Source organism: Microtus ochrogaster, unplaced genomic scaffold (assembly GCF_000317375.1).
Source record: "Microtus ochrogaster isolate Prairie Vole_2 unplaced genomic scaffold, MicOch1.0 UNK2, whole genome shotgun sequence".
NCBI lineage: Eukaryota > Metazoa > Chordata > Mammalia > Rodentia > Cricetidae > Microtus > Microtus ochrogaster.
The window spans coordinates 25724004-25738344 of record NW_004949100.1 but is presented as its reverse complement, the minus strand read 5'-3'; the positions used below and the strand labels follow the sequence as shown (position 1 = coordinate 25738344).

The following is a 14341-nucleotide window of genomic DNA, read 5'->3' as shown; positions in this document are numbered from 1 at the left end:
AAAAAAAAAAAAAGATATACTGAATAACAGATATTTATATTACGATTTATAATGGTAGCAAAATTACAGTTATGAAGTAGCAACAAAATAATGTTATGGTTGGGGATCACCACAACATGAGGTGGTACTATATTAAAAGGTCATAGCATTTGAAGCACTAAGCTAGACATTCCACACTGCCAATTAAATATATGTGCAGATATATATTATCTTAATGCTCCATTCAAAGTCAAGTGAATGTCTATAATAATAAATTTATACAAAGAGTATGTAAGTATAAACACATCAGTCAAACTAATATATATATAATTGTATCTACAGCTATTCCTTTCTCTAGTTCATCTTTAAAACTTAAGGAATATACTAAAAATTTTAGACTGTACTCTTAGCACTCTGATTACCACCTTCTTATGCTACTGAGCTGTTACAATCACAAATTTTTAGCATGACACTTAACATGTACACTATTTTATACCACATACTTACTACATCAAACTTCTGAGTGATGTTTCCCTGGACATCAAGTAAATAAACCTTGCCATAATGTGTGCCCAGTGCCAAAAACTGTAAGAAAAGCAAAGATGTCAATTAATAAATATGCAGTGTATTAGTATACAGTTAATAAAAACCTGTTCAAAGTGAAACTTAATACACAATCATCTGCAATATCTTGGAAGATATGCATTCCTTAAAACAGGCAAGCCTCCAGCTTGGGGGAAATGACAGAACCAGGCCTATTTACCAAGACCGTGCAAGCCAGCTGTCAGGATGACGCATGAGGACCCTCATCTATTGACAACTAATGGAATGGACGCACTCGGTACACAGTGTCTGATGGACTGGGCAGTAAATTTAAAATGCAGCAGTAAGGGCTCAAACATGCTGCAGCTGAACCCAAAGTCAGGGGAAATGATTAAGAAACTCCCTAATTTAAGTTAAATGTGGAAATATAGGCCCGTCGTTTCAGCCCAATGAGGGGAAACTGCTTAAAAACAATAAAGCATTGTTTCTGAATGGAAAATTCCATACCATATTGAGGTATGAAAAACCTCAGATGTTGTTGTATCAACAGCTTCAGGATATCTCTATAAATGGTACCACATAACACTGAGCATAAATGTTTATATTCCAATGCAAAAATAATCCCTTCCTGTCACTAAGTAACTGCTCAACTACATATTCATTTTATGACACCAGACTGCTTCACACACCCCACTGTTTCTTTATTCCTCTGAACTGATCCTAAACAAGCCAGAAGAAACTTAAGGACTACCTGAAATACGACATGAGATTTTTCTTCCTTTTCATTTCTCTAAGCATTACTCAAAGCGTCCCGAGTCCCCTGTATTTCACTGCATGCGAGCATGCTTCATTGCAGCCTATAATGAAATGCTCAGATTCATAGGCACTACTAAGCATCTCAGTCAAGCAGCACAATCTTTAAAAAATAACCTTACAGGAAGTCAAGATTTGAAAGATTTATCAAAATAGAATTGCTAAAAACGAAATTTCAATTTCGGCACTTAAAATACGAAGCTACATTAAAGAGGAGCCACAAAAGGGGGAAAGGGGTTCATTAGAAATTCATCCCCTGCAATGCCTTTCACTCCTGCAAGGTTGCCTTTTTTCAGGAAGAAAAAAGTCCCCTGGGTAAAAAAATCAATACTGGTTAATAAAACATCAGGTGTGCAGACATAACTAGGGATGACGATTCCACTGCACAGGACTGCCTGAATGCACCAGGTGCCATGACGATTAGTCATCCGGGGCAGACAGCAAGCATGGTGCAAACAGGAGGCTCGAGTGCTGCAGGAGAAAGGGAGAAGAGGTGATCCTGGTGCGAAATTAGTCTAGTATTTAAACCAAGCAGGAATGCTTTCTCCAATGCACAAGAACATTCTAATCAGAACTAGAGGACCCAAGTGGTTGTCATTTTATCTTCAGAGTGACACTGACTGTATCTAAACAGGAGATGCCACATAAAATGCTAACCAAAGGCAAGCGATATGCCATTTGACGTCTCTCTGCGGTAAAAGAATGGGTCTTAAAAGCTCACTGCACCCCAAGTACTTTACAGTATTGATTCTCCTCATAAATTCTGCATATAGTTTGTTAGAAAACTAAGGGAGTTTGAATCTTCAAAATGCAGCAATATTGTGTCACTCTGTGCATTATTGTAAAGACCATTTAAAAAATAACTGCATTCTATTTTAGGAAAAATTTAGAGGTTAGATATAATTCCTTAGATGTTTTCCTGAAAAAATTTCTGATAAAATCTGTTTATCAACTTAGGATAGATAGTAAAATATAATTAGGATTTTATATTTTTGGTATAAAGGCATGATAAATTTGGACCATTTATGAAAAAATTTATATGTATTTTTATGATGAGCTATCTTTTGTTCAGGAAGATATTTACCCACTTAGAACAGTAAATGAATGCTAATGTGTCTTAGACGAAAACAACTAAATGTCCTTCTAAAAAACATTTAACTTGCTGAACAAATTTATTTAATTACTGAAAGTATGGATAATTCATATAATCCTCTGTTTTTGACTAAAAATGCAGCAAAAATGCAAAATACATAACTGTCCACAATATGACACAATATGTAAGAACAAATCCTTCAAATTTTATTTTCCTTCTAGCCATTAAAAACCGTGAGTCTCTGGGCTCAGAGGGTCAAAGTGCTTGTTGCTAAGACAGATGAGTTCAGTCCCTAGTATCTGCATGGCGTATGAAGAGAACCAACTCCTCCAAGATGTCCTCTGACCTCTATACATACACCATGGCTCAATCATGCCTATATATACACATAAACAATATCTCACACACCTATACAGATAATAAACAAACAAATAAATGCAATAAAACCTGGTCAAGGCACAGAACACTTGACCTTACATGAAACATGTGTATCACCCTCCTCCCAAGGTTCATGAATCACTGCCGAAGTGGGCGAGGAAGAATTTAAGAGCCAGAGGTATGATGGAGGTGGGTCTTGTATCCTATCTGTTGCTTTCATTGGTTAACTAATAAAGAAAACTGCTTGGCCTGATAGGACAGAAAATTAGGTAGGCAGAGTAGACAGAACAGAATGCTGGGAGAAAGAAGCCGAGTCAGGCAGTCCCACTCCAGACAGACGCAAATTAAAATCTTTCCTGGTAAGGCAGCTCGTGGTGCTACACAAAATATTAAAAGTGGGTTAGAGCAATATGTTAAAGCTAGCCAATAAGAGGTTAAAACTAATGGGCCAAACAGTGTTTAAAAGAATACAGTTTCCATGTAATTATTTCGGGTAAAGCTAGCTGTGCGGGCGGCCGGGTGCCAGGAACGTAGCCTGCCGCTCTTACTACAACAGAGGTAGTGAATGATTATAAGGAAACTGTCATCTGGACACAACGAGGCAAGTGCACATCTTTACTCAGAGCACTTACAAGGCAAGCCCAAGCCAGACCAAACCCACTATGGAGAAAGGAGCTGGGCACACAATCCCACCTCTAGTCATGGGGTCTATTGCAACTGCTAGCTGCTAGGAGAAAAATCAGTTTTCTCTAAAGTGTAACCCCTGATAAATTGACCATGCTCCAGTGGAAGGTCTCACCCCCAAGAATATTTGGGCAGTACAATTTGGTTGTTGATAGAGTTGGGTGGATGCGGAAAAGAGGGAAAACCTGGGGATGGGGAGAATAAGAGAAACAGGGTGAATATAATTAAAACAAATTTTATTAAATTCTCCAAAACCTAATACTTTTTTTAACTCCTTGGTCTTCTTAGGTATTAGATTTTGCTTTTTTCTTTAGCCTGAAAATATGCAAAATCTAGGCTGTATAATCATAAATATAGCTTCAATGTCCTCTCTAACATTTAATTAAAGAACACTGATTTGCTTTACAAAAGGTGGGCACCTTACCCCACTAAGTGCAGTGCTTCCACTGTGCACAACTGAACTCTATGTGGGTGAAACAGATGGGTTTGTCAGCAGGTCAAAAGAATCACCAAGAAAAGGAACCAAAATGCATGTCTGTTTAGCCCTTCCTCAGAGTGTTTTATAATATTCAAAGTACTGACACCAGGACAACCTCCAGTTACACATGAGGTGTTAGATCCCAGAAACTGACGAGACTTCATTAGAAACAGGTACCGAGTGCAAACAGGGACAGAAACAAATACTGAAATAGAGGGTCCAGGAGGTAGTTGGGATTCAAAGCATATGCCTGCTATGCCCTGCATTCAGTTCCTAGAACTGCAGAAACAAAGCACAAATAACACTGATATGCTATCAACTCAATCAGAATCTTCTTAATAAAATATAGGGCTCAGCTGAGAGTCTATGTCCTAAATGTCAGCACTGACAATCCTTCCCAACTACCAGGTTCTCTGGCCAATTGGTTATGTATGGTGTTAACAAAGGGACAAACACGGCTCTTCATTTCATGCATTCAAATGTTCATTCAACAAGCACACAAAAACAACTATAATGTACTTAGACAATGAGCAAATGCAATAAAGGTTTTGCTGCACTGAGGAAGACACATGTAAAAAATAAGCAATTGCAATTAAATGTAAAGACTGTTTAAAGTGGCAGTACCTCTAAGATCCACGGAAATAGAGTTGTGTGAAAAACCGGGAAGGAAGAATGAGAAAACAGACACAGACAGGGAAGAAAGGTCAGAGTGGAAACAACTTGCTCAACAACATGAAGCTGCATAACAAAGAACAGGAAATTATAAGCAGCTTTACACAGATGAAAGATCCATCTAACGCATCCCCAAGAGAAAAACGCAGGCGGTACAGCTGGAAAGGCTGACTAACAAGGCGCACTGAATAATTACAGAGGGATGAAAGGTGGAAGTGGAGGAAAGCAGGGTGGACAGGACCAAATCATTAAGACATCGGGAATCAGGACGTTTCGCGGGAGAAGACTGAATGACCAGCTCAGACTCTCTGGAGGTCTCTGTGGGCAAAGGGCTGGAAGAGAAGCGAGAAGACAAATATGGAAGCGAGCAGACTAGTCCACAGGAGGTGCGACAGCCTTGGGAGAAACGGTGAATGTGAGCTAGCAGAAGCTGGCGAGGAGAAGTCTAGCACATAAGCTGGATGCAGAATCCATGCAAGAGCGTAATGTGCCGAATAAGGCCAAAGCATTGCTGCCACAGTCCCAAACCCACAGCAGAAAGTAGTGACACAGGAGTTCAGCTACGCACCGCAGGCAAGATCTTACAGTGCCTTCCATACCACACCGAAGAGCTCAGCTTCTATGTACATGAGAAAAATTACAAAAGGATCTAAAAAGTTCCATACTTTCAACAAAATATCCTACAACTAGGAGGCAGAAGGGTCTAGACAGGAAAGCCAGATCAGTCCCCATTTACCTCATGCAGGAAGGAGAAGCTGAGAGCCAATGCTCCAGCTCAGAAAAAACAAAGTCACCAAGAAGTGAGGAATGGCTGTGGGGAAGGGCAAAGGGGTCATTTCTGGCTTAGGTCACAGAAGATGGTGATGCCACCAAAATGGGATCACAAAGCCCAAAACAGGTACACGTTTAGAAAAAAAAAAGAAGAAGAAGATAATCCCAACATGTATGTGCTAAGGTTCCAATAAAAAGAACAAAGGAAGAGGCGTCTAGAAAGAAGATAATCCCAACATGTATGTGCTAAGGTTCCAATAGAAAGAACAAAGGAAGAGGCCACATGCTGTTCTGAGAGCTCAGCATGTTGGCGAAAACAATGAAACATAGAGGAGCCAGTTTTAGAAAGAATGTCAGGAAAAACAGAAATAAAGAAAAGTAGAAGAGAGAGAGAGGAAAACCAGAAATGACCAAGATGGTACTAAAAGGGCAGCTGTGATGAAGTTTTGAAAAGAGAAACACACAACTTAAAATCAGCAAACAGCAAAATGTCCACCAGTCCTGCTAATGGATACAGAAATTATGGCTGACCATACAACAGACTATTCTTCAGCAGTAAAAAAGTAAAGTATTGATCCCTGTTATGACATATAGGAACTTCTAAACAGTATATAAGTAAGGTAAGTCTGGCAAAACAAATCAGATAAGCTATGACTGCATTTATCTGAAACAGCCTAAATAGGCTATCTATAAAAAAAACATTTATAAATACATAAAGAAGATTGCAACTACCTAATGCTCATATTAAGTATGTTCTATGGTTTAGCAAATATATAAGAAAAAGACAAACTGAGATAAAGAACCAAAGTAGACAAAAGACATTGTTTAACTTCCTTAAAGAAATGAGACTGCATGGGGGTTCCGGTGCACATCTGTAATGCAAACATTCAGGAGGTCAAGGCAGCAACATCATGAGTTTAAGGTAGCTGTAAAAATCTAAGAGAAAGCAAAAGGAGATGGGGAGAGGAAGGCACGGGAAAGAGAATGACATCTTCGGAGAGTAAAGAGCAATGGTGGAGCAGGTGACCTGGGGCCATGACTACTTCACACTGCACAATGGATTCAAAACTGAGACTGTGACTAAAAAGATAAAAAGATGGAGAAGGGAGACTGGCACATTCCGGATAATTTCACAGGACAGATAACAAGAAAATAAAATAGACACCATAGTCAAGAATTATGTTTGTGTGGAAATGAACATGAAGATTTGAAGACAGAATGATGCAGGCCAAATATCACCAAGTTCTAGCTACTGAAAACATCTCTAATGTAGCCCTGGCAGTGTGGTAGTCTGAATAAGAAGCCCCCCCCACCATGGGCTCCTATATTTGAGTGTGTAGTCACCAGGGAGTAGCATTACAAGGATTAGGAGGTGTAGCCTTATTGGAGAAAGTATGTCACTGGGGGTTGGGCTTTTAGGTTTCAAAAGCCTATGCCAGGTCAGGCTCTACCTCTCTGCTAGAAGATCAGGGTGTAGCTCTTAGCTACTTCTCCAGTATCGCACATGCCTGTTGCTATGTGCTCTGTCATGATGATAATGGACTAAGCCTCTGAAACTGTAAGCAAGTCTCCAATTAAATGCTTTCTGTTGTAAGAGTTGTCTTGGTTTGAACCCTAAGAAAAACATATATAGATCCACCTGGAAAGAGGAAACATATAAGATCGCCTGACAAAATTGGGAGCATGGGGGTGGGGGAGAAGGAAGAGTAGAAAGGGAAGAGGAGGGGAGAAGGGCAGAGGTGAGGAGAACTTGAGGGAATTGGATAGTCAAGATGGAGGAAGGACAGAGATGAGAACAAGAAAAGAGATATCTTTATTGAGGGAACCATTATAGGGTGAGCAAGAAACCTAGCTCTAGAGAAATTCCCAGGAATCCACAAGGATGGCCCCAGCTAAGACCCTAAGCAATAGAGGAGAGAGGGCCCAATCTTGACTTGCCCTGTAGTCAGACTGATGAATGTCTTAAATATCACCATAGAACTGATGGAAACAGCCAGCAACTGATGGAAACAGAGGCAGAGAACCATATTGGAGCATTGGAATGAGCTCCCAATGTCCAGTTGAAGAATGGGAGGAATGAGAATGTGAGCAAAGAAGTCAAGACCATGATGGGTACACCCATTGAAACAGTCTATCTAAGCTAATGGGAGCTCACCAACTCCTGCTGGACTGGGAAGGAACAAGCATAGTACCAAGGATTTATCCATACTGCATGTACTGGATTTTTGAAAATCAATTCTCTTTGGATGGATACCTTGCTCAGCCTAGATAAAGTAGGGAGGGCCTTGGACCTTCTCAAAGCAATGTGCCTTACCCTCTCTGAGGAGTGGATGGGGGTGGGGTGGGAGGATGTGTGGAGAAAATGGGAGAAAGGGAAAGAGTGGGAACTTGGATTGGTATGTGTAATGAATAAAGATAGTTTGTTTTCTTTTTTAAAAAATAAATTAAAAAATTAAATCTTAACAAATACTAAAAAAAGAAAGAAAAAGAATTGTCTTGGTCATGGTGTCTCTTCACCGCAATAGATTATGGTGACTAAGACAACCATAAAGAAGTTCCTCTGAGGAGTGGATGGGGGATGGTTAGGGGGGAAGTGAGGGGCTGGGAGAAGGGGAGGGAGGAGGAACTGGGGTTGGTATGTAAAATGAAAAGTAAATTTTTTAATAAGAAAATACAAAAAAAAGTGAACTCAATGGAAGCAAGTGAGTTTGAAGAACTGCAAGATCAGTCTTCATCTGTGAAGAACAAGGAGTTAGCTAGAGTTCAGCAGCCATGGCGTGACAGTCAGAGAAGGCAGGAGACTCACAGGAGAGAGTTTATGGTAAAAGCAAAAGAGCAGACATTATCATCAAAGCACTGAGTGAATAAAATCTGAAGCACAAACGCCAGCTGGAGAAGGAAACAACAAAACGTAAGGCAAAGGACACATCAGAGGTGAGGATGGTCCAAGGCTCACAGGGAAGAAGAGAGCAAGGGGGAAATCATGGCCTCCACTATTATAATATAAACAATTCTTTTGTTTAAGAATAGACTGAGGGTCTGACCCAATACCTAGAGTAGTCTCAGAATGTCAGAGAGACCTTTACCATTGCAGGGACACAGATGTTGGGCATGTGCAATCCTCTTCGCGTGCTCATTACCTTGTCATGAACCGTCATACAGCTTGCTGCATCCTTCTGCAGAATCTCCGTCACCCCATTGGAAAGCCTTTCATACTTCAGTTTGGGTTCCTCTTCGCTCTCTTCCTGCATGAAAAGCAGAGGAACACTGTAGTCACTGTGGCTTTGTTCTGAATGACTCAAAATGTACTTACGGATAACAAGAGACAATTTCTTCATTCAGTGTTAAAGACTACAACTATAGAAATAGGTTAAGATTCCTGTTTCTCTTTGCCAACTACATATACGGTTTCACTGGAGGAATAAATTCAACTACTATTGTATTGTAAATAACTGTATGTTCAACCTTACTATGTGGTATAGTATCTAAGATATTCTCCATCGTCATGATGATAACTACAAATCAAAAAATCGGAGATAACTATAACACTATAGTGATTTGAAAGAGTTATAATTTTACATTTGTAAGTTTAAGACAAAGTTCCCAAACCAAGAGCTGTGATGGCTCAGGAAGTCAGTCCTACACCCATGCACTGTGGACAACACTAAATGGACTCAATCGCTTCATATATGACGAGGACATGAATTTGAAAGAGGGATGGGGAAAGGAGTTGGAGTGGGGAATGAGGAGGGATATGATGTAAATTCTTTTTTTTTTTGCTCTTTTTTTTATTTATTTATTAAAAATCTCCGTCTCTTCCCCGCCACCGCCTCCCATTTCCCTCCCCCTCCCCCAATCAGGTCCCCCTCCCTCCTCAGCCCGAAGAGCAATCAGGGTTCCCTGCCCTGTGGGAAGTCCAAGGAACCCCCACCTCCATCCATTTCTAGTAAGGTGAGCATCCAAGCTGCCTAGGCTCCCACAAAGCCATTACGTGCAGTAGGATCAGAGACCCATTGCCATTGTTCTTGAGTTCTCAGTAGTCCCCATTGTCCTCTATGTTCAGCGAGTCCAGCCTCATCCCAGGCCTTTTCAGACCCAGGCCAGCTGGCCTTGGTGAGTTCCCAATAGAACATCCCCATTGTCTCCGTGTGTGGGTGCACCCCATGTGGTCCTGAGTTCCTTGCTCGCGCTCTCTCTCCTTCTGCTCCTGACTTGGACCTTGAGATTTCTGTCCGGTGCTCCAACGCGGGTCTCCATCTCCTTTCATCGCCTGATGAAGGTCAACATTCAGGAGGATGCCTATATGTTTTTCTTTGGGTTCTCCTTATTTAGCTTCTCCAGGATCACTAACTATAGGCTCAATGTCCTTTATTTATGGCTAGAAACCAAATATGAGTGAGTACATCCCATGTTCCTCTTTTTGGGTCTGGCTTACCTCACTCAGGATAGTGTTTTCTATTTCCATCCAAATGCAAAATTCAAGAAGTCCTTGTTTTTTTGATGTAAATTCTTTATGCTCATGAATGAAACTCTAAAAAAGAAGGCATCGGCCCCACAGCAGCTCACACAGCGGCTGGCAGGTTAGTGTTGACTTTGGTGGGAAGACTCACTTCCTTACTCATGAGGCTTTCCCTGGGCTGCCTGAACACCTCAAAAGCATGCAGCTTCTCCCACTGGGAATGCATCCAAGAGCGAACAAAATAAAGCCTTGTGCTTTGTTAGGCCTAGCCTCCAAGGTTGCACACTTCACATCTACAAAATTCTACTGATCTTATGGGTCAGTCAGGATTCAATGTGGCAGGAGAGGACACAAGAACATAAATAAGAGGCTGTGAGGACTGTGGGGAGGGCATCATACAATTACAAGAATATTAATGAAACGTTTAAAAGAAACATTTCATAAACACTAATGAACATTCCTAAGCTCAAGATCATACAAGCTACCAGCTTTTGAGTAACAAAGTATTCTACCAGGGTCTGTACACATACTGTTATGTTAACTTTCCATGACTGAGAACTAAGAGCAACAAAATACACAGTATAACGCACAGTATTCCATAGGAAGAGGAAAAGATACCACAAAATAATAAACCCACACTGAAGCTATAATATCCCCAGACTGATCTGTTTTGATATATGACACAGCTAATTAACAAAGTCTTTGAAAAAATAAACTGGAAAGATTATAAAAACAATAAACCCTTTTGTATCTCCCAGGAAGAATGAGACACTCAAAAGGAAACATTAGATGTCATGCAGGTGAGCTGTGTTCCAAGGGAAATGTGTTAAATACAAATTGAATCCTCAACAGCAGCCCTTAGAATAAGATGCCACATGTTGCTCAAGTGGACATCAAATGTGCACTCAATGAGAAAGTTAATTCTAGCCTCCCAACTATTTTGCATAAAAGCACTCATCCACGGACCATTAGAGAAGCTTACTGTAAATAAGGCTTGCCTGCCTTATTTATAAGTGAAAACTAAGTAATCTCACTCACATAAATATACCAAAATAAATACGTTTACAACACAGTTCAGTGAAGCATTCCCACAAGGTTTCAAAAACCATAAATAAAACGCAAACTCAGTATTAGGCACTTTATGTACCATTTCATGCTTTTCTGACAGGTATCCTTTATGTTTACTTAAGAGCAAGCTAAAGGTGAATTTTAAGCCTTTTTTCTTTGCCTCCTTGTCAAAAGAAAGAAAATAGGAAATGAGTCAAAACTACAATTCACAGAGGTTATTCTGCTATTGCAGACTCTATATTACATTTTAAATAAAAAAAAATTTAATCACAAGGATTTAATATCTAGTTTCACTTTAATTTTGGGGAAAAAAATTAAACAAAAAAAAACGTGCAGCTTGAACTTTCATGGTAAATAACTCTGTGTTAATAAAAAGCAAATCAATAATTTTGTTAAATTTTAATAATCCTACAAACCTACAAATAAAACCATCAACAGTCTGAGTTGAGATGACAGTTACTGTGTTACTATGACAACCTGGTGGAACAGAACACATACTGACTTGCAGCTAAGTGAAGATATGAATAGAGTGACATTTACCAATACAAGGAAAGTTTGCAGCTTCCCTTCAAAAAGAATCAATTTCTCAACAAACACAGACTCGTACTAAGTGTATAGCACTTTTAATTAAAGACAAATCCTTGAACCATTCTATGAAATTCTAGAGCACTATCTGAGAATAAATGTCATTTCAGGGTCACTTTTGCTAAGTTTTGAACTTAAGAGGAGAAAATCACCTCAGGAAACAACAAATAAGCTCTGAAGGGTTTCTCTGTTAGAAGCTGTTCCGCGGCCCTTCCTTTAGTCAGTGTGTCCCGGGAGGATGACCACCCCAGCGAAGTCCAGGGCACTTCACCTGCCCTTGTGCACCAACACCAGCATCATTGTCAATATTGAAAATTCCAGTATACAAAAACTTGAGTTTAGCTAAAGTATTCTACATTTTAATTTTTATTAATACCTTTGTTTCACACATTAATACATTTTATACAATGCATTATGAACACTGTTATGGTCCAAATAAAGATTTGAATTTCACATACAGAGGGAAAATGTTAACTAGGGTTGGTGGTACAGACCTATATTCCAATTGCTTGGGAACTGAGGCAGGGAAATTGCAAGTTTGAGGCTCACTGGACTACACTTGAGTTCAAGGCCAACAGTGCTCACTTAGCAAGACCCTCTCAAAACAAAAACACGGAATAAGGACTGGAACATAGCTCAGCACATGATTAGAATACACAGGTCGTCATTTCAGTCCCCAGTTTCACATGCACCAAGTGTCAACCATGAAATTTTCTAGTCCTCCTATTCATACAGAAATTAAATTTTTATTTCTGAATACTATTCTTTATTAAATTCAACTTTAACTTTCTAAACCAAAACTAACATTAGGTAGACTTATCTGATCCTACTGCACGCAATGGCTTTGTGGGAGCCTAGGCAGCTTGGATGCTCACCTTACTAGAAATGGATGGAGGTGGGGGTTCCTTGGACTTCCCACAGGGCAGGGAACCCTGACTGCTCTTTGAGCGGAGGAGGGAGGGGGACCTGATTGGCGGAGGGGGAGGGAAATGGGAGGCGGTGGCGGGGAAGAGACGGAGATCTTTAATAAATAAATTTAAAAAAAAATAAAAGAAAAAAGGTGAAATATCACACAAAGCCCAGATTCAGCTGTAAAAACGTCTCCAGGCAATCACTCCTCGGCAACCTGCCGCTCTGGGTAGATGCCAGTCCCCTTCCAGGACACCGCAGCTAAACCATTAGGAAATTTAATCAGATGAATGCTTCACCTAGTTTCCTGTCATCAGCTACATCTGACTAGGGGCAAATCCTTTTAATAAATATCCAATGTTTTAAAGCTGGATACAATAGGGAGACACTAACATCCTCAAAGAATTTCTCAGTGTTTAAAAACAAAAACAAAAAACTGCTCTCATACAGCTCAACTTTCCACAGTAAAAACCAAGTGTTAATAAAAAGCAAATCAATAATCAACCATAGGTATGAAAGTCTAAAACAAAGGTTTGCTTCCTCTAGGACATTCTGTCTAGAACTCTAATTACCTTGAGGAAAACTGGAATACTCAAAATTGTACTCATTCTTACAAGTTCAATATATAAAAAATAACTGTCAAAATCCAATATCAGGACATTTGAATTTCAGAATATTTGTATTTTAAATTGTCTCTTATTACCAATACTTTACTTCATAGAGGATTCATGATATATGCTAATATTTCTGATCAATTATAATTTATTAAAGAAAACAAAGAACATACAAATTAGGAATTTCTTAAAGGCATTATTGAAATCAATGTCAAACAAAACACAATTTGAAACTCAAACACATAAAAATAACTTAAAGGAACAGATCTAACTACTTCCATAGATTATTATATCCAAAGCTTCAGAAACAAATTGAAATCACGTATTATGAATATACACATTTACTATGATCTCTATAAATGTGCATGCACACAGGACTCCTTCAAATTTAGTACACAGAGTATGCCTTTAATCCCAATACTAAGGAAACAGAGGTGGCAGGCAAATCTCTAGAAGTTCAAGGCCAGTCTGGTGTACGAAGCAAGTTCCAGGATAGCAAGGGCTCTTTATAGAGAAACCCTGTCTTGAAAACCCAAAAAAACAAAACAAAACAAAAACAAACAAAAAGAAACACCTTCAGAAAGGGTAGCGGAGATGTAGGGTGAGGAAAGGGACTTATGAAAAGACAGGGCAGGTGAGGCACAGAGTTAGTCAAGGGCTAAGGCCTTAGGCTCACTCTCTAATGCCCCTCCCTCAAATGCACGAAATGAATGAGATCTCTTTAAAAAGGTAAGCTGTGCTGTTAATGACTGTGTGCTATACTTTTATTATAGAAGCAGTAGTTTATTTATATGAAAAGATGAACATCTGAAAGAAAGATGACTCCAAAGCTCCTTCTAAAGTATCAAAATATGTCAAGGAAACTACATAATGAAGCTGAAAGAGTAATTTCTGATTTCCATCAATAATATAAGGTATTACAGCTGCCTCAGTGACCATACTTCTTAGGAAAGTGACATGAAGACAACGACCTGTAACAAAACAACTGTGGTCACAGCTTCCAGATGCCTTTCCAACAGGCTGCTGACAGACAAGCAGCTGACTGTTGTATGGATGCTAATAATGTTACATTTTCATCCTTTAAGCAATATTGCTAATGTGAAAAAAATCATAAAAAACACTAAAAGTTGGAACTGATAAATTACTACAGATGGCACAGGCCTGCTCTTTTAAACATACAGAAAAGTCACCAAGATTCTTCATACCTACACGGGTCGTTTTGTTTTAGGTTTTTGTCATATTTCTCCCTTCTTGCCTTTGCTTTTCACCCTATTTATTCGTTCATTCATTCATTC

At 39.4% G+C, this 14341-nt stretch overlaps 1 protein-coding gene across 1 annotated transcript in view; it reads right to left on the bottom strand.

Moving 5' to 3' along the window:
* Nucleotides 1-14341, bottom strand: part of Vps41 (VPS41, HOPS complex subunit) — a 131821-nt gene that overhangs the window by 101522 nt on the left and 15958 nt on the right. The window contains exons 3-4 of the mRNA XM_005365457.2: nucleotides 8552-8656; nucleotides 487-564 (exon numbers count right to left, since the gene is read on the bottom strand). Of these exons, the coding sequence (XP_005365514.1) occupies nucleotides 487-564; nucleotides 8552-8656 (183 nt within the window). The remainder of the gene's footprint in view (nucleotides 1-486; nucleotides 565-8551; nucleotides 8657-14341) is intronic.